This window comes from Manis javanica, chromosome 10, assembly GCF_040802235.1.
Source record: "Manis javanica isolate MJ-LG chromosome 10, MJ_LKY, whole genome shotgun sequence".
Taxonomy (NCBI): Eukaryota; Metazoa; Chordata; class Mammalia; order Pholidota; family Manidae; genus Manis; species Manis javanica.
Window position 1 is genome coordinate 84,187,718 of NC_133165.1, and position 27,096 is coordinate 84,214,813.

The 27,096-nt window shown below is 53.9% G+C and overlaps 3 protein-coding genes and 3 long non-coding RNA genes across 9 annotated transcripts in view; 3 read left to right on the forward strand and 3 right to left on the reverse strand.

Moving 5' to 3' along the window:
• HOXC4 (homeobox C4) overlaps positions 1-4,879 on the reverse strand; it is a 59,538-nt gene extending 54,659 nt beyond the window's left edge. For 2 of the 3 annotated variants that reach the window (XM_073213452.1, XM_037007231.2), the window contains exon 1: positions 4,673-4,811. Coding sequence is in view for 1 of the 3 variants with exons in the window: in XM_037007228.2 (XP_036863123.1) it covers positions 4,673-4,759 (87 nt within the window). In the remaining 2 variants the exon portion in view is untranslated. Of the gene's footprint in view, positions 1-4,672 lie in introns of all 3 variants that reach the window. The other variant, XM_037007228.2, reaches the window with a different exon arrangement.
• On the forward strand, positions 2-815 carry LOC140843599 (uncharacterized). Its single transcript, XR_012121458.1, has 2 exons — positions 2-140; positions 571-815. It is a non-coding gene; the product is annotated as an uncharacterized lncRNA (long non-coding RNA).
• Positions 1,673-6,525, forward strand: LOC118970322 (uncharacterized). The gene is made up of 3 exons (XR_012121459.1): positions 1,673-2,139; positions 3,799-3,875; positions 5,228-6,525. It is a non-coding gene; the product is annotated as an uncharacterized lncRNA (long non-coding RNA).
• Positions 6,526-9,472: 2,947 nt separating this feature from the next.
• HOXC10 (homeobox C10) lies at positions 9,473-14,557 on the reverse strand. Its single transcript, XM_017678588.3, has 2 exons — positions 13,719-14,557; positions 9,473-10,586 (listed from the first exon to the last, which is right to left on the reverse strand). Exons 1-2 carry the CDS (start codon positions 14,467-14,469, stop codon positions 10,309-10,311), a joined length of 1,029 nt encoding a protein of 342 aa, XP_017534077.1. The 5' UTR covers positions 14,470-14,557; the 3' UTR covers positions 9,473-10,308.
• Positions 14,558-14,805: 248 nt separating this feature from the next.
• LOC118970353 (uncharacterized) lies at positions 14,806-18,204 on the forward strand. Its single transcript, XR_005058278.2, has 3 exons — positions 14,806-15,007; positions 15,186-15,289; positions 15,846-18,204. It is a non-coding gene; the product is annotated as an uncharacterized lncRNA (long non-coding RNA).
• Positions 18,205-23,308: 5,104 nt separating this feature from the next.
• HOXC11 (homeobox C11) lies at positions 23,309-26,833 on the reverse strand. Of its 2 annotated transcripts, none has more exons than XM_073213454.1 (2): positions 25,807-26,822; positions 23,309-24,564 (listed from the first exon to the last, which is right to left on the reverse strand). In XM_073213454.1, the coding sequence occupies exons 1-2, from the start codon at positions 26,490-26,492 to the stop codon at positions 23,976-23,978; spliced, it is 1,275 nt and encodes a 424-aa protein (XP_073069555.1). In that variant the 5' UTR covers positions 26,493-26,822; the 3' UTR covers positions 23,309-23,975. The 2 variants fall into 2 exon arrangements, with proteins under 2 accessions (XP_073069555.1, XP_017534076.1); XM_017678587.3 differs by having other exon boundaries at positions 24,197-24,564; positions 25,811-26,833.
• Between the last annotated feature and the right edge of the window lie 263 nt (positions 26,834-27,096).

A 27,096-nucleotide genomic window follows, 5' to 3' on the forward strand; every position in this document is an offset into this window, starting at 1 on the left:
GCAGATGGCCTCCCGCCCCCACCCCCTCCCACAAGGATTTCTTAATGGGGTGAAAATGCCAGTCCCCGGAGCCAGGCTTCCCGGACCCCCGGGGCCGAGCTGGGCGCGGGAGCCCAGCAGGGGCGGAGAGGCCGGCTGAGGTAGGTGGAGGAACTATTTCTTGACGTAATCCGTCTCTGTCTGCCCCGACGCTCCCGCAGTCTCTGCGCGAGCCGAGATCAGTGATTGTCAGTTCGGAACGTGGCTTTTAAAAATGCGTTTTTAAATAGTGTGTATGTATGTATTTCTTTCAGGAGCAGCAGCAGCAGCGAGGGAGGGAGGGTGGGAGGGGACTGGAAAAGCTGGGGTGGAGGGAGGGAAGGAGGGAAAGGAGAGCGTCCTTCTGCCACTGGCCAACTCAGCCCCCCAAATCTGGGGTAGGGAAGATTGGGGAAGGTGGTCCTCCGGGGGGAGGGGTAGGACCTCGGGACCTCATACACCTTTATCATCAGGAGTCTTCTCTTTGCTTTGGCATAGATATGCAAGCGCCTTTATTTTAATTTATTGTCTGTATCTATTTATCTTTGCCAGCCTGAAGAAGTGGAGGACGGATCTACACAAGTTAAGTGGGACTTCCCCATCCCATCTTCCTCCTTACCCTCCTTTGCCCCCAACTCCATCTCTGAGACACCCTGCCCCCACCCCCCAAAAAAGAAGTCACTCCGGGGTTGTGTCTGCAGAGAGCCAGGGTGAGAGCGGGCAAGGCGAGAGAGCGACCTCAGTCGTGGGCAAGTAGCTTGTTTTTACGTCCTTCAATAAAATTTTTATGAGGATCATTTGATTGTTCATAAATGTGTCTTTCATTAAATAAAATTGTAGGCTGTTTTTGGAACGGGAAAAAAGCAGCAGAGGGATGGGAGAAAGCAATTTCTTTGGGGTCGAATACAGGAATTCTGGAGGGGGCAGTGTGATAGCAGGAAGACCAGTAGACTTGGGTCTCTCCCCCAATAAGTTCGTTGCCACTCCCCTCCTTGAATTTGGGGGTCGTTGCCCAAGCCCTCTGCTTTCCATCATTCTGTCCCATGGTGGCTTAGCAAAGGTGGGCTTCAGACAAGCAGGAAATTCTCAGTGTGGGTGCAAGAGAGGGGGCAGGGAGATTGGCTGTGGGGGTGGGGAAGGGCAGGTGGTGTCCCCAGAGTCACCATGAACCTTAGGCATGGCAGAGTGAGTCTGAAGGGGGTGTGTAATCTTAGGGTCAGAAGGGAAGAGCCCCAGTCTGTAGGGAAATAGGCAGAAGCTGAAGCTGAGACGCTGAGGTTCTGAGGCAGCAAGGAAGACAGAGGCTTCCAGATCCAAGATGCCTGCCCTTCTTTCCCACTCCTGTTCCCAGGAGGGGACCAAATGCCAGGAGTGGGGGCAGAGATGGTTTTCTCCTGCATCTCTGTTGACTATCTCCTCTGGGGTGGAGAAGGGCTAGACAGAAATGTCCCAGAGACTGTAGTATATGTGTTTTGGGGGGGGAGTTGAGGGGGGAAGGGTTGATCTGTAGCCTGCAGCACTGACCCCAGCTTGCCAGGCCGCCTCCCCAGTCCCTGCTCCTCCCCCTCTCTGGTTCTTTCCTTTTCGGTAAAGCGGGGCAGGGGGGCAGGCATGGATGTAAGAAATGCCTGTCTGGGGAGAGGCAACCCGGGGCCTCAGCTTCCTCACCCTCGGCTCTGACTGTCTTCCCCTCCCCGGGACTGGACTAGGGTGGGAAATCCAAATTACAATAAGAAACAATATCTCTTTGGCCTTGATGGAGTCGGGTTAGCTGTCAATCAAAAAATCTCTCTCACTAGTTCAAGGAAAAGACAGGCGGTTCCTATACCAATGCAGAGGCTTTCCCCAAATCCGCAGCGCCCTCAGCACCTCCTCCAGCCCAGGCGACTCGGGACCCTGCCCGGCTCTTGGGCGGCTGCTGGCTGATACATGTAGCCTTCAGCGGGCCCGGGGCCAGACTGAGACCAAGAGGATGTCAGGGGACAGAGTCTGAGAGAGACAGCCTGAGACAGAACAACTGAAACACGGCGCCAGGCCCATAGAGAGGAAGGAAGGAGGGAAGGAGAGAAGAACACAGAGGACTGGGATTTAAAAACAACAACAAGAGAGGGGAGAATTAAGGTAAAGAGGGGAGACAAGATGAAAAGCAGATAGGATAGCAGGGAAAGGAAGGCGTGCAGAGAGTGAGTCGGAGGAAGGGCGGAGATAGGAAGGCAGGACGGGCCAGGGGCGAGCTCGCGGAGCAGCCGTGGCATTGTGCAGTCCCTGGCTTGCCGGGCCTTTGCCGCGGGACTGGCTCCGGGGAGCGGCAGCCACTTCTGTCCGGACACAAAGGAGGAAGAGGCCTCCTCTCTTGCCCCTCCTGGACGACCCGCTGGGGTGGTACACTAGGCCTCCCGGTGGTAGAGAACCCCATTTCAGCAGAGGGGGCTGGGGGCTGATCCCTGCCCTAGTCAAGGAGCAAAGAATACTCGAGGAACGAGGATTCACACCCACCCCTCCTTTGCGTCTTTGCCAGGCGACAGGGCCTAGTTGCCCCAACCTCTCAGTTTTTCTAGAAGAGAGGTTCCCCTAAAGACCATATCCTATGAGCCTCTACTATTTGGGAGAGCCACTCTGGCCACCTCCTTCTTTTTAACCCGAGTTGCTTGCCTACCCTGCCTGCCCACCCAGCAGAGGCAACAACAGCCTGTCTCAAGGATCACCCGGCCCATGCTCCCTGCTGCCATCAAATTCCCCCTGAAACTGAGGGGAGGTTGTCGCCTTCGTTTTAGAGCGTGAACTCAGACCTTTCCCACTCAGGCACAGAAACAGCTGTGGCTCAGGAAGAAGGCCTCACACACAGCCCTATCCCCATAGAAGCCCCATTTTGCCTGGGCCTGGCTGAGAGAGGCAGCCTTGATGAGGGGACTGAAAGAGGCTGGGAGCCTCTGAGTGCACGAGGCCAAAGCCCCTTGGGTTCCACAGTTGTGTGTAGGTTATACCCCCATTCTCTGCATTTAGAAGTGAAGCGGCAGTTCAGGGCTCTGAAGCCAACCTTCAGGCTGCCCCCAATCCAGGCCTGTAGGTGTGGGGGCACCAAGGAGGAGGGGCTTGTCATTCCAGGTTCAGTTACTCCTGCTGAATCTCCTGCCAGATTCCCAGACTCCCTCTCACCCCCACCACTCCCTTCAATTTTTTTCAGCACGGATGGGGCAAACCCAGGGCGGGGGGACTAGAGGCCACTAGGAATCCCTGTAGAGGAGGAAACCCCAGCTTTAGCTAGCAGCACGGCATTCACTGTGGATTTTAGAGGTCCCCTCCAACCCCCAAAGATCTCACTGGACAGAGGCGAGTCCCCTTAAGGGGAGGAGCACCCTCACTCCATCACCTCAGACCTGGACAGCTGCGACCACAACCAACCTAGCACTACCGTGGGAAGGATAGACAGACAGACGGGTTAGAGACATCCCCTCCCCTTGCCCCCGTGCCTCCCTTTCAGTGATTTAAATTCCCACTGGTTCAATCCACACCGTCAAGTTCGGATTAAATTTAAAACAGGCTTTTTTGTGCCAGCCACCACAGGCAGGGAGCCCGCTCCCTGGCTCTTCAGCACCCGCCCGTGCGGAGGAGGCCGTACTCCATTTGCTTTCATTTTCCTTCTCCCCCTGAAATGGGCTCATTTCACCTCTCCGCTGCCCTCTCCCCCTCCCCCCTCCCCGGTGCCCCTCTACTTTCCCCCTTTCTCTCTCCTGATTCCTCTTTGTTGGGAAAAACACACCCACACACAACTCCTCCTAGCTCAGGCCTGTGCTGGAAGCAGAAACCGAATTCTCCTGGCTTGCCGAGAGGAGACCGGCGTCCTGCACCCGCCCCAGGTGGGTATCCGGGATCCCTACACACCAGGAGTCAGGCCTCTAGCCCAGCAGGAGTGAAACCCCTAGGGCCTGTGAACGTGGCCCTCTCAACGCCACGGCCTGCACTCCCTCCGGCCCCCGCCCTGTCTCCCGCAGCAAACGGGGCTATTTCCGGCTCCCCCAACGGGTCTAGTTTCCCAGCCTGGGGAGTTGGCTGAAGGGGGAGCGGCCCCAGAGCTAAGGGTGCTCTTTCCCTGGAGCCCCCATGGCCCTAGGCGCCCTGTTACCTGATCTGTGTATGATGTGTATGTCGCAAGGAAATTTGCAGTGACTTTGGAGCCCAGACTGAGGAAGCCGAGGTGGCGAAAGGAGAGACAATACGGGTCCGAAGTACAATTAAGGGGCCAGAGCCGCTGGTCTCTCCCCCGCCCTCCCTGCCAGACTAGGAGCTGTCTGGCCTCAAACCTCAGGGCAACCCGCGAACCTGGAGTCGGAAACTCAGCCCATGGCGGAGGGAACCCGAGGCTCCGGCATCCAGTAAGCTGGAGGAAAGCTCCCTTCCAACTTAGGGGCACAGCAACCAACCCCGCTGAGTTGCAGAGAATCCAATGAATGAAAGTGCACATTCCGGCGAATTTTGCTGACTTTTTCAGTCTTTGAAAAGAGAGTAAGGTTTGGAACGTCTCAGACAGACAGACAGACAAACTGCATCCCCGGAGGCAGACAGACTCACAACATGAGTGTGAGCCTGAAATCAAATACAGGTTCAACATTCCCAAGGCCTCTCTGTCAGGCCAGATGGGCGCCGATCTCCCTACCTTCTCTCCCTTCCAGGGCGTTGGGCAGAGACCCCGAAGACTCGGTCCTCTGGCTTGGTCCAATCCCGTCTCGGGAAGCGCCTTCATTACCTGCTTCTCGGCTCCCCACGGCCACAGATGCAGGACAGCCGCCTCCCACCGGGGGAGGGAAGCCCAGGCCGCCGCAGCCGCCGCTGCCCGCCCTCCTTCCCTCCCTCCCTCTGTCTCGTCCTCCCTCCCTCTCTCCCTCCCTCGCGCGCCACTGCTCCCGGGCCCTCCCGCGGGCAACCTGTTCTGGACCAAATCCAGGTATCTCCAAAAGAGACACACAGAAAGAAAAGGACCTCTTATGTGTAGAAGAAAGAAATACCCCTAACTGCATTTATTTTTCATGCTCTGACAGTTGGCGGCCTCTGGTCACACGTCCTGGACACGGCTCTGCAGCTGCAGAGGTGTGCGGGGCCTGCTGCCTCGCCCACGCAGACCGCCGCGCTCTGCGCTCTGCGTGCTCCACACTCTGGGCCGCCGCCCTCCGGCCGCCCAAATACCAAACAGACCTCAAGGTCCTTCCTACAGGCTCAGCATCCGGTTGCCTACCTCGCCGCTGGCCTCCGCCCGAGAGCCCACTCCGCTCCCGTCTGCGGCCAAAGTCCACACGCAATTCACCTTGTCCGTGCTCCCGCTCCCGGCTCGGATACCCCTCCTTGTCAAGGCGCCCGCCAAACCGCACTCGGGCTGCGGCCCTGCCCCGGACTGCAAACCTCCCCTGCACGGACCCACACAAAGCCCAGTGACCTGACTCTCCCACCCTCAGCCCCTAGTCCCCAGCCGCCACCACCCTTCACCTGTTCCTGAGAAAGGCTCCATCTCCAAGCCCAGGCAAGGCTGTGGGCCCCGGCGGAGGGTGCAAGGGAGCTGAGGTCCCAGGCAAACCACAGAAGATCCACCGATCCAAGCCAGAGCCCCCGCAGCCAGTGAGATATCTCAGACACGAAGCCTCTCCTTGGCGAGCTCTTTCCTTCTCCTCCTTCTCCCGCAAGTCTTAAACACTCTCACACCGAGAGTTCAGCTCTATAAATCCTGCTCCTCTTTCCCATATCATAATTAAAAAAAACCAGTAGGGGAGGTTTTAACTTTTATTGCGATTTCTGGAGTTGGGCTGCAGAGCATATATTAAGTTTACGCTTATGCGCTCTCGGCGGGGAGGGTCCTTTAAGAAATAAAAATCCATCTTAATATCCGCAGACGAGAGAGATAATTTTTTCCCTCCTCTTCATGCTGTTTCTTCTGAAGACTCCCTTCCAGCGAAGCGAATAAATAACCACCATCTCCTTAACCATGATCCACGGCCGCAGGGCCCGGGGGGTAGACTCTGGCCATCAGACTGGCCCTCACCTTGGCCCTATGAGAACTCACCCCATTCCCCAGGGTTTGGGGAGGCAGACACCCAGACCCATGGCTCTGTAGCCATCGCCCCATAAGCCCACCAGCTCTGAAACGGAAACGGGGGCAGAGAGGCCCAAGGCACAGAAGTCGTTCATTGGTGAATTTCGGCCCATAAGGGACACTGTCTCCAAGTCAGGCACTCCTAAGCACCCGCCCCTGCCTGGGACTCCCTTCACTCTAACTGGTCCCACGCTTCTGACAGCCTGAGACTGCTAGGGGCTCCCAAACCAGGGGAGACCCTGCCTGCCTCTCACCAGCCGGCCTTCCTCTCTGAAAACCTCCCTATTTCCCTGGAAGCCATAGAGAGATTTGAGCACTTTCCTCCAAGGGAAGAGAGGAAAGAGATTTTTTTTCTTCTGCAAAGGGCTGGGGGACAGACAGAAAAACAGACTGACAAATTCAGCTGGGGAGAAGGGCTCTATTCCCATTTTGTCCTTTAGCCTCCCTAGGGTAAAAAGAAATCTCTTTGTATAAGAGAGATAAAAACAGATGAGAATGCATATAAATATATGCAGGGGATTTGAGAGAGTCTGAGATGCAGAGATACAGAAACAGAGACCCCAAACTCACACAAGGCTGGATATATCTCCCCAGCAGACAGTTGTAAGGATATAGAATTTCATGTGTATATTTTGTTACAGGGACATGATTTTGCTCCCCTGTCTAGAAGTTTATAATGTTTTAATAATCATAATAATTCTAAAGCAAGAGAACCCAGAACCTCTCCTTCTCCCTTTGGCTTTCTCTTTCCCCAGGCTCTCTGAGAACAAGGGTGCATCTCCCCATTCTCCCTGACCCTCCATTTTTCTCTGCAGGCAAAGAAACCTCCTTTGAGAGCCTTCTCTCTAGCAACTAGGGCCAGAACTGAGGAAGGGGGGTTGGGAGGGAGGAGGGGAAAGAAGCTTTGAAAGTTTCACATTGCTCAGATTCCCCCCTTACCCCATTATCCTCCCCTTCTACCCCCTCTGGCATCAGCCAACAACCTTCCCAACAATATGGTAATGGTGGGCACTGGCAGCCTCCCTTCACCCAGACATTTCCACACAGCTCAAACAGAAGCAGCTGCCTGACAGCCACAGACACAACAGACCAAGGCCTGTGAGCCACAGACAGCTAGACAGAGAGCAGAGGCAGGTTCCTGCTCTGATGTTTCCCAGGAGAATGTGTGTATGTGTGTGTGTGTGGGTTCTACTTGGACTTGATGGCTTTCCTCTAACCTACTAACACCCTAAATATGTCTTTCTTCTGGGGATGGAGCTTTAGAAGGGGAAGGGGGTAGCTGAACTGGTGCTTAGAGTTCCTTAACTCTTGGGACCCTGAAGCACCCCACTTTTCTAAGGGAAAGCTCCAGCCCAAGCCAACTGGAGGAAGGTTTTTTTCCTTGAAGACGGCAGGTGAGAGAATCTAACCACTCCAAAGACTGCCTTCTCTTTCCGTGCTCTTCTCTCTCCTAATGATCCTGTCCCACCCTGCTGCCCAACTGAGCTGGCCCACCAGGCCACCTCATACTCAAATTCCTGAATTTCCTTGGAACTGGCTAGACCTTCTTTGTTTGTCTCCATCAGCTGGGCCCAGGGAACAATAGCTGCAGGAAAAACTCCTCTCCCTCAGTCACAGGGATTGGGACAGGCTAGGAAGGGGACAGTATAAAGCCGGGTTCTCTAGACTCGTCCTACAGCCCCAGGCACAGCTTGCCTTCCTCAGTCTGTACCCACTTGGTCCTATCTTGGAGGGGGCTGTGGGGCAGTTCAGCTGGGGAGGGAAGGAGCAGCAGAGGTGGGTTGGGGCCCTCGACGAAAACCGACTGATGTAACTCAGGCAGTTTCTTGTTGCCGAGTTCAAAACTCAATCCCAACAACATGAAACTACCTAAGCCACAGATCAGCTGAGCCAGCAGGGCGGGAGATTCAGCTTTGCTTCTATCAGGAGGAGAAGGGAAGGGGGGTTGGGGAAGGAAGAAATTCAGCCCCGTCCCCCTTTCCGCCCCCACAACCTCCCTAAGGACTAGAGAGTAGATGTTGGGTGGCTGGGTGGGTAGGGGGTTGGCCTGCCTCATCAGCTTGTGGTCTAAGCAAATTGCTCAGGGAAACTCTGGTGAAATGGGACCTCGAGCCGCCAACCCCCCCCGCCACGCCCCCAGCACCGCAGTGGAGCCTTCCCCTGCCTCTGGCCCTGGCCCTGGGCAAAGCTGGAGTCTTTCCACTCCTGAGCTGGGTCCCCAGTCTTGTCCATCTGGCTCTCCTGAACTCTCCTCCTAGATTCCCTCTGATCCTCTCGCTCTCTCAGCTCAACTCCGCTTTCCCGCATCTATGGGTGACTGAACGACAGCGCCTGTGCTCCAAAGCCTCTCCAATCAGGCCAACTCGCCTGGCAAAGCCCCACGGCCAGGGAGCGTGTGGAGACCAAGAGCCTAAATAAGTCTCACATCCAAACCAGTAGAAAGCAGGGAAACCTCAGCTCCAAGCTTCAACTCTCTCTAGCCCAGCCTCCCTCTGCTCCCCCAGCAGAGGACCAGACTGAGCAACATCTAGACCCATGTGTCGACCCCGAGGCAACCCTCAGTGCCCCCGTAGAGAAAGAAACCAAAAAGCACCAATTTACCCCTTTAACCGCCAAACCCCACAGCGACGGGCTGGGGAGGGGAGGAGAGGGGGCTCACGGCCACTGCCCTCCGCTGCGAGCGACCACAAGGCAAGCCTGGGCTCTCAGCAAGAACCGTTGCCCGAAACACCTTCCTCCACGATCTGCCCGCTGCGCGCTGGGCACCTGGGGACACCGCTAGTCCCCACTCCACCGCCAAGAGAAGAACAAGAAACCGCTTCTCTTACCTTGTCGCCGCCTCCTCCTGCCGCTGCCCGCGCTTCTACTGCTGCTATTGGGGGGGGGTGGCTGAGCTCCTCGTCCCCCTCCAGCGGTTAAGTTTATTCCTCTCCTTGGATAGGTGGGGAGCTCTTGGGGTTCCCCCCAGCAGCGGTGGGGTGCGCCTGGCCCAGTACCCCAGGCAAGCAGATCCGTCTGCTCGTCAAGATTGCAGTTTGCTCTCTGCCTCTTTCCCTCCTCCAGTCACCTTTAAATGCATCTTTTACTGCAGCACCACATTATATTTGCAGATCATAAAATCCACCTCTCGCGCGCACCAAGACCGTCCTGACATTACTGTTTTATGACCTTGACTTATTGTGGTCACCTGGATAATATTTAAATCAACGTTATGGTCTCTCACTTACATTAAACCCGCCAAGAGACATTCTAGAAAGGCTCTAGGAGATGAGTCAAACACAAAACACACACATCCACACACATTCAGCCTCTTTGGGGATGGGGGTGTTGCTAAAAAACACTAAAAACAAAAAACCACCCATTTGAGGATTACGTTTCTGGAAATTTATTAGGGTTTTCTTCTTCATTAAGGAAGCTACATGCAAAAGATACAACATACAGAATATCTTTAAATAACACAACTCCCAGACAGGGACAGGGTGATATTTGGTGTGTGTGGGGGGGGGGCATTCTGTCTTGCTTCGCTATGTTCTATTTTTAATTTTTAATTTTTTTTGTTCCTCTGGATGGAATTTCTGAGATGTCAGTGGATGGGGGATGTGGGGGTGCTGGGAGGATGGGAAAAAAGCAGAAAGCAGTACAAATACGAGACTTCAAGCAGATTTTCAGAGCAACTGGGAGGTAAAGACACAGAGAGGGTTTGGTGGAGGCGCTGGGCGCTACAACAAACACACAAACACTAGCCGAACTTTCCAAAATGTCTATTATTCTAAGGAGAAAATGCAGCAAGGAAGGAGCAATTCTCACTGTGCTCTGCGGGATTACAGACCTTCTCTGGTTGGTATTTTTCCTCTTTTTTCCCCCCCTGCAATCGGGTGGATTCGACCTTAACTTTGCTTGGAGAGCAGGATACTGTGTGTGAGTGCATGGGTGAGTGAGGGCTTGACACACACACCAGCCACACTCCCACCCTCATCTATGTGGGCACACCACACCCCACACCCCGGCACTCCATTCTCTGTAGATGGATGCATCTTTGCAGCACGAACCATAGGTCCCTTGGAAGGAGAGTCTGAGGTCTTTGCCTTTTTTGCAGGCGCATTGCATTTATACTCAGAGAGGAAAAAATATATACCATCAGGCACAAAGGGAGGAGGGGCGGGGAAAGGAAGGAGAGGGGAGACAGGGGAGGGGGAGGGGAGACCGCGCGCTCAGGTGAAATTAAAATTGGAGGTCAGTTCCCGGATCCGATTCTCTCGGTTCATTTTCTTGAGTTTCATTCTGCGATTTTGAAACCAGATTTTGACTTGTCTGTCTGTAAGGTTAATGGTCTTGCTAATCTCCAGGCGGCGCTCTCGCGTCAAATACATATTGAACAGAAATTCTTTCTCCAATTCCAGCGTCTGGTGTTTAGTATAGGGGCACCTCTTCTTCCTTCCGCTCTTTGCTGTCAGCCAATTTCCTGTGGTGTTTTCTGCCTTTATCTCCTCTGTTAAAAATAACATTATTTACATAAGTATCCCTGGAAGAGGCAGCCCCTCAGCACAGCTGCAGCCTGTGCCAGCCTGATGTGGAGGCAGCTGAGGGAGCACAGGGAGCTGCTCTGCCCCACAGGCCTGGCTGGTAGGGTCCTTGTGGGCTCAGGGCTCTTGGAATTTCTTTAGGGTCTAGACTTACAGGGGAGAAAGACGGAATGTTTTTGCCTCCAAAGCATTTATTAAATTTAAATTATCCAAATCCACCTTGACATAGTAGATTCTGAATACTCCTGCTCTCCCTCAGCTTGCTGACCCTGGTGGGTGCTCTAAACCTCACCAGGACCTCCCTCCTCTCTGTTCCAGTCTAGTTCTGGAAAAATCCAAACAGAAGGGAAAGCATTTTCCAGGCCCCACACCAGACTGAAGAGTCCACCCTGCTGCCCACAGTGATTCCCAGAGAGCTTTGACCCCTTTCAACTTAGTGGTGGGACATCGCTCCAGTCTCTACGACCAGAGGCCACTGCAGCGTCCTTGCACCAGACCCCCAGCCCTTGCTGCCACCTGAAGTGCCACAGGACAACTCTGTCCCATTCAAACTCCCATTGTCAGCTCTTCCTCTCCTGGCCAGCAACCCCATGTATAAGTAGTTGAGGCAGGGGAACTTGTGCAGGCAGCAAAGGTCAGGAGCAACAGCTCTGGGACATGCTGAGGGGTCCTCAGACAACTTCCCTGGCCATAGAACCTTAAGGTCAAGGGAGAGAACTCTCATAAGGAAATGCAGCCTCCTGGAAATCTCCTGCCTAGTCTATGTAGATAACCCGTGCCTGCCTATACATGTGTGTTCCTGCAGAGATGTTCACTCCTACACATGTGACACACACACAGATATGTACACATGTGTCTACTTATAGAATGAGATACTGTAAGTATAGTGTGCATTCCCCATTATCTCATTGACAGCTTCTCTCCCTGGCACACATTCTTGCTGAAATGGACCAGCTTTTCTCCTCAAGAAACAGAAGAGACCCTGGCCATCTTTTCTAGGGAAAAACCCAGAGTCCAGAGACCCAAGAGAGGCATTCAGCAAAGGACCCTGCTATGACTCTGGCCTCTATCTGCCCCCTTTGCCAAATGAAACTGGCAGGTTCCTGGGTCTTTTCTCACTGGGGAGTGGGGTGGGAACCCTAGGAGCCCCCAGGAGCACCAGAAAAATGATAACTGGAGGCTGTAGTTTGAAACATCCAAATATTCTTAGTTCTGCTCCCTGCTCTGCACCTGCAGCCTCCTGCCAAATTGTTTAAAGGCTCTCCACAGTTCAACTCTGCCCTTTTAATTTTCTTATTAGGGTTGTTGGGTCTGGGGGAAGGGGAGGAATTACAAATGGGAAAGTCTGGTCAAAAGCCCTCCTGCCTCTGGTTTGGTAGAAACACCAAAAGGGGGAGGGGAGGTAAGAAGGCAGAAGCAAAGTGCAGACTGAGAGGGATTAGTTGGGGTGGGAGGGCTTAGGTTGCAGTGGGGAGGCCAGGAGAGAACAGGGAGCCTACTGCAATGGGGGCAGTTCAAGTTAGGAGGTAGACTTGTTAACCTTGACTTTGCTTTTGGTGGGGCTAGAACACAGCTTTTCCTACCCTAAATCTGCACCCCAACCAAGCTTAGAGTCTGGGGTGAGGATATAAAATTAAACTTTCACATGCAGATGAACCACAGTGAAGGCTTTGTGGGTGTGTGTGCCTTTCCCTCAACCTCATGAACACTGCTCATTTTCTGGCAGTCTCTACAGGCTGATTTGCCAAGGCCACCTTTGCAGAATAGACCCAAGAGGGAAAGGCTCTGCCCTTGCCCGCCAAAAGAGCGCGTGTGCGTGTATGAGCGGGCACGCGTGTGCGTAGAGCATGCAAGAGGGGTGTGTGTGAGTGTGACACAGGTCGCTGCCAGGCATGCGTGTGCGCTGCATCCATATACAAAGCACCACAAGATCCAGGCCACCCCAGTTCGCTCAGTTCTCAGTATTTCATCTGCCTCCACACCCAGCAAGCCTCTCTTCTATACAACCTCCAGTAGCCAGTTTCACCTAGAGCACGAGTAACCCTTCCCTCCCAATTGGGCCTTTTCTGATGCTTTTTGCTCCAACTTTTCAGGGCAAGTCAGTTCCCTCAGCCTCCCTCCACTGCTCTTGCTTCCTCCACATTTTTTCTCCAGGTGTCAGAGAAAGGTCCTGGAGGCCCCCGTTCCTGCAGTAGAAATGAATCTTGAATCCTGAGCTTGAACTCTGGCTAAGCTTTCTTTCTCCAACCAAAATCACAAAGAAATCCAACCAAGGCCACATTCCCTTTCAGGAGAAAACCGTTTGCCACGCACACAGAAATTCCCCAACCACTCGTTCGCTTTTGGAAACCAATGAAAAAAAATTTTTTTATTTAACTAGAAAAAAAGAAGATAAAAACATATTAAAGGGGAAGAAAAATAACTTAACATTCCAAATGCCCTGTTCCAGCACCATCCCCAAGCCAGACGTCTGGGGGAAGGAGGGATGAGGCGGGCAGCTCTTCACCTCCACCTCTTCCCGCCCCAGTCCCTCTGCCTAGGGGCCTGGCCGAGCCCAAAACGTAAGGAGCCCAAACCACACGCACAAATCAGACCCACACACAACAATCGCGCTTCGCAGGAAACAATTTTCAACTGGGAAAACGCAGAAAAGGGAAATTCCCCTTCTCCCAAGCCTTCCCTACACCCTGGCACAAGATCGCCATTTTAAGCTTTTTGCAAGCTTCTGACCTGAGCTGGGGACATCAGACCCCACCAGGACACCAGCGCAGAGCAAGCAAACCAAAGCCTGCCCCCACCCGGGAGCGGTCACCCGCCCTGGCAGCATAAGGCGCCTGCAGACTGCCGGCGGTGCGCATCACCCCCTGGTCTCGGCGCCCACGGCAGCTGCCGGCCCAGCACCTCCACTTCGCCGCGTACCTTCCCTAACCAAATGACGCGCCACCAGCCTGGCGCTCAGCAAACACGAGTCGCAAGCCGGGATTTCATTCCTGGGACGTCCAAGGCCTCCTCGGCCCAAAGCGCCCCCCGCTCCCACCCCGGCCACGAAGACCAAGCGCCCAAGCGTCCCAGCCGGGCCGCGGCCCCGGCGACCTTACCTTTCGCTTCGTTATCCGAGGTGTCTGGGCTGGAGTCGGCGGTTTTGGCCCGCTCCTTTTCACTCTCCAAGGGGCTGCCTTTGGGGCCCGCCAGGCTCTGCTCGGTCTTGATCTCATTGGGGCTAGGGGTCTGGCTGTCGGACTTGGGGGTCTCAGGGAAACTCACTTTGCCCCCGAGCTGGGGAGATTCCAGATGTTCGGCGCGCGAGTTGAGACTGGCCCGCTGCTCGAAAGGGGCTTCGAAGTCGTTGGCCCCGGCACAGTGGGGCGGCTTGTCCAGCGCGGAGTAGCTCGGGCTGGCGCGGTAGTAGCTGGGCACAGGCACCTCGTGCTCCCCGAGGCAGGACTCCTGCAGGGGTTGGGAGTAGAGGGCTGCCTCGGGGCCACTTTTAGCCCGCTTCTCCGCGCTGTACATGCAGCAGACATTCTCCTCCTTGACACTAGGTGGGTAGGAACAGGAGGACAGCGGCCTGCCAACAGGTTGTTCCAGGCGGTAGGCGGCTTTGGGGTCGCCCCAGGAGTCCAGCTGCGAGAGGTAGGACGGGTAGGTGTTGAGGGAGAGATTGGGGCTGCTGCCCTCGTCCCTTTTGGAGAGCGAGGGCGCGAGCCCGCAGCCCCGCATCACCCCGCAGTTGAAGTCACTCCCAGATTGCATATACATGCCTGCGCTTCGGCTATAGCGCTCTCCTCCGCCTGACGCAGCCAAGGGCTCCGCGTACGAGTTCGGAGTTACATTGCGAGGGCATGTCATTTTCAGAGAGAGGGGTTTTTAAGGAGCAATACTACAGCGGAGGAGCTGACATCTTTTTTTTTTCCCTATTCGGGAGGGTGGGGGGCTGTTGGAGGGGCGGGAGGGAAAAGAAGGGGGGGGGAAATATCAGCTCCATAATTATCCGTGTATTCGGTCCTCACCATGTGACGGCTAGACCAATGGGATTTGAAAATGGCCTTGATGATTCAGACGGCCGTGACGTCAGCAGGGTCAAGTTGTCGGCAGGCGGAGGGCTCAGCGTGGAGTAACAGCGCCACCTAGCAGCCACCTTGGGGTAGGGGCGCGGGAGCCCATCCCCGCGAACAAAGGAAGCGCCCTCGGGGCGGCAGGGGCAGGAGCGGGTGGAGGAAGATAGGGGGGCTCTAGGGAGAATGGGGTTTGTTTATCCAGGAACCAGCCTGTAACTCCTGGGGAGAGGGGAGCGGAGAGGGGGCAAATGCGGGAGAAAGGGAGAAAGCGAGGCAACTCGGGGCTCAAAACAGTCCAATTCAAATTAAAAGGTCAAGACACGATTCAGGTACTTCTTTCCCTCTTCTCACCTCCCTTTCTCCTCTCCTTGACCCCCGCCCCCTCTTCTTCCCTCGGGAATGGGAGTTGGGTGAGGTTGGGTGGGGGGAGGGCTCCTGTGAGCAAAGACAGAGAGAAAAAGTTAGGAATCCCAAACAAAACTAAAGTTTCTGCTCTCCCGCGTCCAGGTTCGTCAGGTTTGGCCTGGGAACTCAGTGTGGGGACCTTCAGTCACAGAAGCTGATTGAGTTGCAAGCTCCCAGTGGAATCTCTTCTGTCTGGGGTGGGCCAGGTAGGGATCACCATCACTTTAGGGATACTGAGGGGAAAGGAGGTTCTGAGTGAATCTAGGAGTCGGGGCAGGAGGAAACCGGGAACCAGAGGCACCGGTTCCCCGACCTGGGAGTGCAGCCTGGGCCTGGCAGGGTGGGCGGCTCCTGGGTTGCCATCCCAGGGGCGGGAAGGCTTTGGCCTTGGAGTCGGTTCTGCTGCTTTTGCTCCAGGCCCTGGCGGCCCTCCAAATGACCTTGCCCCAACTAAAACAGGGAATATCCCAGAGCGAAAAAAGAAAATCCTCGGGGTCTCTGCTGCTCTGGAGGAGTCACGGATCATACAGGAAACCAGGACACCAGATGCCACAAAAAATCTGACCGAGAGAAATGTCCTTTCCAGAGCGAATGAGCTGGGGGCATTTTTGAAAGGAGAACAGGGACCAGTCTATTTTTGTGGTTTTTATTGTTTAATAAAGGGTGTCGAGAAATGGGAGACAAGGTCTATTTCACATAGTTCTATCCCTGTCGCTATCGCCATTCTCCCAAAGCGAACTAAACTCTCCACCCCTTCCTCAGGAAACGGAATCTGGAGAACAACTTGTCTTTCCGGTCGCCCCGCATTTTCCCTTGGATAAAGCCGCCTCGGGTTTCGACTTTCGGAAGGGCTGGAGCGTGGCTGGGAAAAGGACCGGAGCTCCAGGCGCCCTGGCGTGGAGTGAGGAGGCTGGATCGCTTCTAGGGAGGCCCAAGCCCCCGCTGCTAGAACGTGACTTCGGAAAGAAATCCGCCGAATTCTCTCATCCAGGGGGTGAGAGAGAAGGCACAGGGGTCCCTGAATTTCGGGAAAACTGGAAGAAAATTTGTAATGTGTGACTTGCTTGCAGGGCCAGCCAGAGGAGATCTGAAATGGTTTTGTGCTTTCATTTGCAGGGTTAGCGGTAGGCTCAGCACAGGTTTGGCCTGGGCAAGGTTAGGCTGTTTAGGCCCCAGACAAGACTTGGGACAGCCTCGGCAGCCGTCAATCCAGGGAGCCATTTGTCCCACCGCCCACCCCGCGGGAAATGGCAGAGACTTTATGACCACTCTGTTTGTATTATCTGCATAAGTCTTTCCCCACCAGTTTGATCGAAACTGTTCGCTTTTACGAGGACCCAACGAAAATTCCCCGTCATATTTATCAGCCGGGGATAAAAATTTAGTATGGGAACTGATATTTCCTCATTTATGGGGCGATGAAATTAAAGACCAAAGCAATTGAGAATTATATGGCTTTGGGGGGTTCCCTCCCCCCTCTTTCACATCTCCTTTATTTTCCTTCCTGGTGTGCCTGTTCCTGGAGTTTGGAATCCCAGTCCCCTGCCCTTGCCCTCATTTTGGGGTTTGCTGGGCCCTCTCCCCACACCCAAATACTGCTTGGCCACGTCAGCTTTTCCTGCTTTTTCTTTGAATAAAAACCTGCAATCCTGGAGCCTCTGCCCTGGCCTGGCCGTGGAAGGTTGCAAAGAGCCTTGAACGGGAAGAGTGTGAGCCCAGCCTGGGACGGAGTGTGGGAGGCAGTGGGAGGAGAGTGCTGGAGACGAACTCCAGATTACCTCTCAAAAAACAGCAAGCCCCAAAGTTTAACTCAGGGAACCGGCGGAAGAGGAACAGAGTCACTCGGCCTCCGGACCTATCTCCCCCTAAGCCCTACCCCAGTCCCAAACTCACTCCTTACCTCTGCCACGGGAGGGGATGGAGTCACTTCAGAATCCTTGCCATTATTAATGGAACAATTCCCTCCGGGGAGAAGAAGCCTCCCGCCTCTATTCCCACCTCCTCACAAGAACAAATAGTGTTTAAAGTTGAAATAATTAGAAGTATGATAAACACGGCCCATTAATGAAAAAAGAAATCAAATTCATCAGCCTAAGTGGGACCCCCGGTGGGACAAATGTTTGCCTCTAATTACGCAGGATAAACGCAAACCCGGAGCTGTTAAACAGGACCCGGTGGACGCAGACTTAAATAACTTGTTAGGTTTTTGCAGACTTTGGGATTCTACCCCAGTGGAGGCAGAAGGAAGGAAGGCTTGAGGGTGAGGAAGTGGCAAGGGGAGCACTGGTGCGGGCTGAGAAAAATACAGACGGATGTGGGTCCCAGCCCTGCCCCCTTGGGCTCGGTCTTTCCAGAGGCCACGAGCAAAGGCTGTTTCAGTCCTATTGTCCGGGCCTGGCGTTCAAAGGCACTCGGGCTGCCACGGCCATCCGCCTGCCGCCGCTGAACTCCTGGAGAACTGGATGGGGGTCCAGGAGAAGTCTGTGTTGTTAGAATCACCCTGTTAAGCTGTTTCCCCAACTTTCTGGGAGTGCCGAGAGACCTGCACCTAAGCCTGACTCCGGGGCTCCACCTTCTCGCCGCAACTTGGTGATATGAAAATCCAGAGGCTGCAAACCAGAGTCGGCTCAGGCTGCACCTCCGCCTCAACCAACCGCAGCTACCCCAAGAACCCTGACCCCTTATGCCCTTCCTCTCATACCCAGACCCTGGAAGGGCAACAGGGATAGGGGCTGGGCCTCCTGCCATTTGTGGGACTGTGATCGAGGAAGAGGAGCGGGTTCCAGAGGGCAGTCCTAGGGCTGAGGCACAAGGGGTTCCCCACGTGAAAACCTAAGGAAAAAGCAGTACTCAACCAGCAGAAAGGAACCTCGGTGGTTTTCCCAGCTCTCGACTTCAATGCACCCCAGAAATACCCTGATTTCTCCAAGGAAAATTAGCAGAGTTTCCGCAAGAGGGTAAAGAACTCATCTGAGAAATTCCAAGGGTGAAGTGAAAAAAAGAAGCGTCTCTCCCTTTGGGGTAAAGTAATAAAATAAAATAATAAAGTGTGTATGTTGAAATCTCTTCAAGTGAAATGGAAAACAAAATCACACCAGTGGTGAAAATTAAAGTTTTTTTTGTCTTGTTTTGGAGGCTCTGATAAATCATTTTCATCCCAAAACTTGAAGGATAATTTGCTTGCTTCTTTGCCAACACTGGGCTCGGCCCCAGCTGAATTTAGAGCAGAGAAATCCCAGGCAAAATGTAGAATGCTCAGAAGCCCATCAGAAAGATTTTTCAAACAGGTTCAAGAGGGATGTAGAAGGTAGTGGACACTTGGAGGGACCTCTGGTCCACTCTGGATCTCGCAGCCACCCTGGCAGCCCGGCCATCAGAGTCCCCCTCCCATCTGGAAGTTGTACACATTTCTGCCCAGATGCTATAGTTTACCATCTATACACTTTTCCAACTTGGATATAATTGGGTGTACACATCCACAAATCATCAGTTCACCCAAAAACATGCTCTCTGAGATACCCGAATCCTGAAGTCTGATAACTGGAGCCAGCGCAACTGCTTTCTTGCTTGCCGAAGCCAGCCAGTTATTTAACTTGGCCTCCTGAATCGAAACCAGACAGCAAACACTTATGAAAGAAGCTTTGGGAGGAGGAGGCTGATGGGAGGATGTCTTGTGGGGTGGGGGGTGGGAGTGGGGGGAACCTTGATCTACAGTTTAATTATTTGCTCCAAAGTTGCCCCAGAAGGTTGGGTTTCCAACCGGAGTCAGGGCTGTGGTTGGGCCAGCTTACTCCGGAGAAAAAACCCCGCTCCTCCCTTAGCGGCTCGATTCTGTGTAGATCTGTTTTCCATCTTTTTTTCCTCTTTCTTTCCCCCTCTCCTCCTTCCTTCCATCCATCCATCCTTCCTTCCTCTCTTTCTCCTCCTTTCTCCTTATTTGCTTATTTCTTTATTTTTCTTTTCTTCTTTTTTTCCTGTAATTCATATTTTCTTTCTCTTTTTCTGATCATTTCCATTTCTTTCTTAATTCACTGTCTTCCCTTCTTTCCTTCTCTGTTATGCAATATATTCTTCACTCTTTTCTTTCCTCCTCCACACTTTCCTTCCCCTGGACTTTCTCCCAGCCTTTCTTGTTTTTCTGTTGTGCTGAGATCGGTGAGGGGAGAGCACCGCGCTCAGTCGCATCCCTTCCCAGCCTCACTGCTCGGCTTGGAGTTGACCTTCTCCCGCCTTCAGCCTTAACTCAGCTCCTCACAAGGCGAAGGTAGGGCTACCAGCGGCAGATGGCGAGGCCTCAGCAGTCACCATTAGAGGGAAGGAAAAGCGGGTGTTGGAGCACATCCCTACTGACTCCGATGGCTCCCTGAAGCACCCAGTACCAGGGGTCAGGTATCTTCAATCCTCTCGCCCCAAAGAAGCCTCATCCATCAGGCCTGTCTTTGGAGGAGCTGCTCCATCTCTATTCTGACCTCCAGAGCTGAACATTAAAATCACCCCAATTTGAGCCCAGTTGGTGCCCCAAGGCTGGAGTCTGGGGAAGTGAAGGAGTGGGGTTTTGTCAGTCCCAGGTGGTGGGCATATCTAAGGGGTCACCCGTGGGCTGAGCAGCCCAGGGCCATGTCCCCACATGAGCACCTTTGTTCTCCGAGTTCCCGGACTGTAGCCCGCCAGCCCTCCGTCTCCTTCCATCCTCCAACCACTGCAACCTCTAGGCAGGAATTTCTTGGCATTTTGAATTCTTTCTTTTTTCAAACCTGCTGTGGACTTTTCCGGAGGCACAGATTCAGGGCTGTGTGCAGAGATGCTCCCCAGTTGGCAGTCTGAGTCAAGGTTATGGGTCTCCACTTTGTGCAGTGGGTTGAGGGTGTGTACGGGGCTGAGTGTGTGAGAGAGAGAGGGGGGAGAGGGAGAGAGAGGGAGAGAGAGAGAGAGAGAGAGAGAGAGAGAGAGAGAGAGAGAGAGAGAGAGAGAGAGAGAGAGAGAGAGAGAGAGATTGAGAGAGAGAGAGAGATTGAGAACGAAGCCTGCAGGAGAACCAGAACCAGAGGGCGTTTTGGAGATCTGGTCCTGCTGTCCCACTGACATGTCCAAACTTTGGGGGTCTGTAAGGGTGTGTCTCAAGAGCAGAGTGGTTAGGTCCCTCCTGGAGGCCAGTAGCCTCTGTCAGCTGGCAGCACCCAAAGCTGAGTCCAAGATGGACCTCAGAAAGGATTGATCTCAACCTTTAAGTCTTGTTTTGCTTTAGGCAGAAGAGAGGCAGCTCCAGACACCCTCCCCCCACACTGGGGCCCCAGAGCCTCTTTTTCCCCAACCTCCCAAAGATCCTGAGATTTCTTCCATGGCAAGACGAAAACTTTAAGTTTTTTTTTTAAAGGGAGGAGGAATCTTGTAAAACTTTCATGCCAAACAAAGTTATAAAAACTTCCCGGGAGTGTCTTTTCCAAAGGTTTATATGAATAATAAAGAGTGTAGTCGCGTGCACACGGTTCTGGCGGGCTCTGAGCCGGGAGGGCTCAACAAACAGCATTACCCAACCCTGGGGCACCAGAAAACCCCAGGGGCTGCTCCCTTGAGGGAATACTGGCCCAGAAACGAATTGCCTGAGAGGGGCGGGGAGAAGGAAGGGGTGGTGCCCTTGACTCCCTTGAAGTTCAAAGTTCTTTGCCCTGGTGAGAAAAGCCTTTTCTGCCTTCAGCCCACTCGAGAAAGAGTAGTTTCTCCCACTCTTGTTGAGAGCTGGCTCCAGGTATCCTCAACTCCATTCATCTTTCAGACACCTGGTCTGCAACTTCCTTGCTTTCGCAAAACAGAGCTCCCCATCCTCTCCATCTGGGACACCTAGAACATGTGCGCTTCCTCTCAGAGGGGCTTGGAGGAGCTTGAGTGGGCTGTCTTGCAAGGAACCCTCATTGGCATCACCATTCCCCAGCAACCTAGGAGTCTGAATGACAAAGAAACCCCAAACCCCAGGCTGGCCCCAACCTATTTCTCCTTTCAAGTCTTCCAGGTTCCCCCTGCACCCCCAAAACCCATAGTGGGAGGGGGAGGAGCCCAGAGTGCTCTCTCTCAGCCCACACCACTTAATACCCTTGTAAACTCCCACGTGCGCTATAAACTTGGATTTTTACAACCAACATTCCTCCTTAGCTCCGGGAAACTTTGAACTCGGCCTCGGGTTTATTTACTGGAGGGGGGAGGGGGCTAAGGCACTGGACGCTAAGAACGCTAAAGGAGAAGAGAGGGAAAATGCGGGCAAGGGGGTAATACAGTGGGGGTCTGGGGTGTGTTGGGGAAACCAAGCCAAGACTGTCCACTTTGGGTTTGTTTACTATTTAGGGCGGAAGTGTTTTCTAACACAGGCCAGACTGGGTCGTTAAGGGTGAAATGAAACTGAGTTTAGAAGCACTGGGGGGGCGCTTTATGGCAGCGTCTAGACCAAGATCTTTTGTTCCCGGGCAGCGCCATGGCTGGAGGGGATTACCCAGAGATGTTGAGCTCAGAGTGCCCCTGAACCGGCAAGGGGGGTTGGACATCCCAGGGTCCCGAAAGTGGGTTTGTATGGGGGACAGAGACCCCTTTTTCATTTTTAGAGGGTTGCCAAGGACTAGAAGGTTCCTGGGCCTGGGTCACAGAAGCTTTTTTTTTTTTTCACTATGAACCCCTGTCCTTCCAAAATCCTTCTGGAGGTAGAGATTTTCTCTGGGCTGCACATTGCAGGAAAAGTGGTATCTGTGGGTTTTAAATACTATTCTGCAAAAATAAGGAGCATTTGGAAACTAATATTTTGTTTTATAAACAGGTTTGTTCTGTAGAGTTATCTCCATCTTATTTTATTGGAAACATGGCTGGCAGGCCAATATTCCTTGTAATGACTAGTGGATAAACATCACACCTGGAGAAGTCTCACACACACACACAAGGAGGGCCCTCAGCTGCATTCCTGCCAACACTCATCAACCACTGCCAGTGGTAACACACCACAGAAGATACAAGCCCTAGATGTGCATGTATTTGTACATCTTCATACTACAGGCAAAAGCAAACAAATAAAATATTCCTTTTCATGTGCACTCATAGACACACTGACTTGAATAAAATATTTGTGTGTGGGCAAATAAGGGAATTGTAGGGCCATACATACACCCTAGTGTGCAAATTTTGTCTCAAATTTTACAAATTTGAGATTTAGACACCTAATTTTTTAGGTGTCTGCAGGGATCCCTGCCATCAAAATTACGACGGAACCTGGATGTATGATATAGTCCATAGTTGGGGTGCTTTTTTCCCTTGCATTCAACAGAATTATATTGACAAAAAAACATTTTCTTTGAATTACATAAGAAAAGTTCCAAAGAGAGGGGGGAAATGAGAGAATGGATTCCAAACGTCTGTCCCCAAATAACAAATTTGGAGCATTGAAAACACTGAAAGGACAACAGTTATCTTTATACAGAAGAAACATGCAGCAGATATAGATGGGTGTGGTGGCTGTTCCAATGTGTCACCTCTTTCCCCAGTGCCCTACCCTATGCTAACCCCTTACAAAACAAATTTCTGGGGGTTTCTACTCTGGGAGACCCAATGGATAGCCATCAGGGTGGCCCCAACCTAGGGTCTTGTTATGTCTGGAGGAGCCTGGCCATTTGTGCTTGAGAGGAAGGGGCCCAGTCACACCTTCCCACCCTCAGGAGCTGGTCTCAGTGAGGACAGGGAGGGAGCTGGCTTCTCCTCCTCTCTCCTCCCTACTTCAAAACTGTATATAAAATTCCAGCACAGTCTTCTCATAGAGAAAAAAACGAAAGCCCTACCCTCAACCCTACACATTTAACTGCGACAGACGGAGACATCTGGCGGGAGGGTGGTGGAGCCAAGAAAATTCCTATAAATTTAAATTCGATGATGGTTACAATTAACTCCACAACAAACGTGTACTTAAGTGGAAAGCATTGCTGGGCGTTTGGATGCAGCTCGAGCTACACGTGAGAAAGGAGAGTTTTAAAGGTAGCCATGAATGTCCTCAGTTTAAGAGCAGGAGGAAGCTACCACCACACTCTTGCCCCAACCAGTGGAGAGGGGTTGCAGGCCCACCAGCTCCAGCCTACCTCACCTTTACAGGACTGTCCCCACCGGCCGGGCTCTGCCCGCCTGCCTCCTCCTCCACCTTGGGAGCATTGAGGGTTTTAAGAGGAGAGGGGCTAATAAAAGGGTCAAATAAAATCATAATATTGAACAGAATGAAATATCTTTATTTGCACCAAAAAAATTCACAGCAATCCCTCTGGGATCAGGGTGGGGATTGCACACGTACACACACACTCACGCACATGGGAAAAGATGGGTGATTTGAATCTCATTCCAGGCAAGTCCTTCCCCCATTCCCTCCGGGTAGAAAGAAACGCTTGTGAAACTTATTTACAAAAAAATTCAGGCCCCAGCATGGGGAAGGCGCCCAATTCCATCTCCTTAATGTCTCCTCCGCCCCAATCTTAATTATTATTATTTTTTTACTTAAAGAAAAAAGGAGGTAACAACTGCATAGACTATAGCTATAAATCCATGGAGTGGGGCACGGCTTGGAAAAAGGTTAGGAAACCTCAATGTACCAGTTAGGAAATTTCAAAGGGGGTCTCTACACATTCACGGGGAAGACAACTAGGCTCAGGCGGGGCCTGAGCACAGATGGAGGTAGGACACGGACTTTGCACACCTAACACCAGGTCAAAGGTACAGAAATTTCACAGCAAGGCAGGATCACATTTAGCTGCCCCTTAGCAGTGGGGCCAGGTGGGGAAGGTGCGGGGAGCCCGAGAAGTCTCCCCTCGCAGACGCAGTGTCTTAGCAGATCTTTTCACTTGGGTAAAGGGAAGGCTTTTAGTTCAAGGATTGTTCAGCTCAGGCGCCCACTACTCTCGCCCCTCCCCCGCCCAATCCGAGCAGCAAGACATTGTCGCGAGGTGTGTTTTCTTTTAAATAAGGAGTTTGGCCTCGGCGCCAACGGTGTGCACCCGCCGTGGGGCAGACACTTCCCTTCACCCGCTTTTCAGGCCTGGTCCCTGTCCCACAGCGAGAGTCAGCCAGAAGGTGAAGGAGGGTCCGGAAAGATGTGCGGGCAACGGCAGTGGGGGCCAGCCCTGGCCACAGTCCAGTTTTCCACCCGCGGAAAGAAGGCGAGTTAGAAAATAAAAAATAAAAATAAAATAAAATAATTTCCCCCTTCCCCCCCTCCCCGAAAAGGGCCCGGTCTGCAGTTACAGCAGAGGATTTCCCGAGAAATACTGCAGCCGGTCTCTGCTTAGTTTTTTTTCTTTCATCCTTCTGTTCTGAAACCAAATTTTCACTTGTCGGTCCGTCAGGTTCAGCATCCGGGACAGCTGCAGCCGCTTCTCTTTGTTGATATACACGTTGAAGAAAAACTCTCGCTCCAGTTCCCGGATCTGGAATTTCGAATAAGGGCAGCGCTTCTTGCGGGTGCGGGGGGCGTCTGGAGGGGAAGGGAGGGGGCAAGTGCGAGGAGAAGGGGAGAGAGACACGTGAGACCCGGGCCACCCCAGGCCACTGAGCGCTCAGCGGCCCTGCTCTCAGCCCCGCCGCCAGGCCGCCCTCCCGCCTGGCCGGCTGGCTCTCTCGGGGACGCGGGCCGCCGCGCTGGGGCAAGCCTCCATCCCCCTGCTAGGTCTAGCTCGTCCCAATCTCGGGCCACCGCGGGACCCGCGCCCCCTCCCCTCAGGGGAGAGCCGCGGGGTACGCGGCTGGGGGAGAAGGAAGCCAGCGGGGCCAAGTGCGTCCCCGGGCCCCCCCCCTGCTCAGCCGCGGTCCTCTGTCCCTTCCTGTGCTGCCCTCCTAGTGGCTATGAAAGACCACCCCCTCACGCCCAGAAACCTGGGGGGACCGCGGAGAACAGGCGCGAAGAAGTGCGATCGGTGGGGCGGGCGGGAAGCAAGCGAGAGAGCAGACACCGCCAACACGAGGGCCGCTTCCGGGGCCCTGGCGCCCCGGGACGCCCGGCGGGCCGCGCCTTCCACCCTGCCGGGCTAGGCCGGCGCTGAGGCCGCGGACCTCAGAGAAACACCTAGACCCAGGCCCAGAGCAGAGCGCAACCCTGAGCCGCCTCTTCCGAGCTCTCTGTCGCCATGACCCCGGGTTGCTGGCGTTCTGCTCAAGGACCCGTGAGCACATAGTTTGAACATTTCAAAAATAGTTTTAAAAAGAAGCAGAGCAGCCCGGGCTAGCCTCTGCGGTCTCAGGTTCTGCATCATTGCCTCTCTCCCCCACCACTCCCCCTCTCCGTGTTTCTCCCTCTTTCCCTAGCCCTCCCCTTTCTCCCCCTCCACTCCTCCCCTCCGTCCCACCCCCCGGCAGCCCGGCTCCCCATCCTTCCTTAAATGCTCCTCTAAGTTCACGATCAAAGTTAATATCGCCCGCGATGGTGGCGCTTTTAAAAATTTCACAGACCGAGGGAGATAACGGGGAGGGGGTTCACCCGGCTTTTCCAAAGAGCCCTTCTCCCTCCCTCCCCACCCCTTCTCCATCGTAAAAAGTCGAGTCGTTGGGAGAGAGGGCTTTGTAGGTTATAATAAAATCCTTTGAATGCTTATAAAACTCCACATAAAATCGGACTGACCCAAAACACGAGGCCGTCCCCGCTCCCCTCGCCTCCCCCCTGCTCTTGCCCACCCTTTCACGCTCCCTCCCCGCTGCCAGCCTGTTTCCCGGCCGCAGCTACCTACTGGGGGCGGCTCCCTTGGCCGGCTCCTTGGCCGCCGAGTGGGCTGAACCGGACGAGCTGGGATTCGTGTTTTCCTCCTCGGCCTCGGCCTCGCCACCAGCCTCAGCCCGGGACGCTAGTCCCGAGGCTGGGGGCGCCTCGGGCTCCCCCTTGGCCTCGCCCTTGCCGGGGCAGGGGGGCTCGGCGGGCGCGTCGCCGCCACCGCAGTAGGCGTTGTCGAAGAAACGGTCGAAGGCTTGAGGCAGGACGCTGTTCTTGTTGACTGAGGAGTAGAAGCCGGCGGGGGCTGCGTGCGGGGCGCTGGGGTGGTGGTGGCCGCCGTAGGAGCCTTCGTTTTTCATGAGGATCTCGGTGACGGTAGAAGGAGGCAGGCACTCCCTGTGCATAAGCTCGTCGGCCGCCGCATAGCAGGAAGAGTAGCTGTTCCGGTGGTGCCACTTGCTGGATGGCTCCAGGCCGTAGGAGACCTCCCGGACCGGGGGCACTTGGGCTGAGTAGGGATAGGAGATCTGACGAGACGGGGCCTGGGGCAGGAAGGAGGAGACCGTGGAGAACTCGGGCACGTAGTAAGTGCAACTGGGCAGATAGAGGTTGGAGGCGCAGCTCCCTCGCTCGCCAAAATCAGCGCCCCTCTCCTTGCGCGACGGCGAGCAGAAGTTGCCCAGGTTGACCGAGTTAAACATCGTTCTCTTCTCCTGCCGGCTCCAGATGGAGGTTTTGGACCCGGTCTAGCGAGGGGGGAAAATTTGGGAAGGCGAGATGACGCGTTATCCGTCTTAGTCTCTCTCCCCGGGCACGTGATCCAAAGTAGATATTGTCATATATCAGTTCGGAGCACTTCGCAGACGTAGGAGGGGTTCTCTCTTAGGTAAGATGGGGACGTTCAGGCGATTGGTTTGCAAACACCGCAGAAACATTATGAAAATCAATTGCAGATTTGTATTCGTTTTTCTCTCTCACTCCCCTCCTCTCCATTCCACAGAGCGAGCAAAGGAGGAGAGAGTGGGTTGGGGTGGGGTGGGCGGTGGGATGGGCGGGGGCGGTGGTTGGGAGGGGGTAATTGTAATTTTTTTCTGGCTGCTGCTCTTTTTTCCCCCAGGATTGGGGGAAGAGGAGGACTTTCATGTATGGGGGGGGTCTTCCCTCTTAGCAGTGATCAGCCCCAGCCTGGATGGGATAAAGCCCTCTTTCCCCACTGCCTGGTTCTGCTAGAGATGTGAGTCCTCCCCCCAACTCTCAGGCACTCTTACCCTATCAACCCGCAGAGGGCCAGCGTCTGTTTACAAG

What these genes read in the sequence shown, in the direction of transcription:
- HOXC11 (XM_073213454.1), bottom strand. Translation starts at nt 26,492, where the DNA reads ATGTTTAACTCGGTCAACCTGGGCAACTTCTGCTCGCCGTCGCGCAAG. An exon ending in AAGGGAGCCGCCCCCAGTAG is followed by an intron (nt 24,565 to 25,806) that starts GTAGCTGCGGCC and finishes CTTCCCCTCCAG; the next exon opens with ACGCCCCCCGCACCCGCAAG.
- HOXC10 (XM_017678588.3), bottom strand. Translation starts at nt 14,469, where the DNA reads ATGACATGCCCTCGCAATGTAACTCCGAACTCGTACGCGGAGCCCTTG. An exon ending in CTCGGATAACGAAGCGAAAG is followed by an intron (nt 10,587 to 13,718) that starts GTAAGGTCGCCG and finishes TATTTTTAACAG; the next exon opens with AGGAGATAAAGGCAGAAAAC.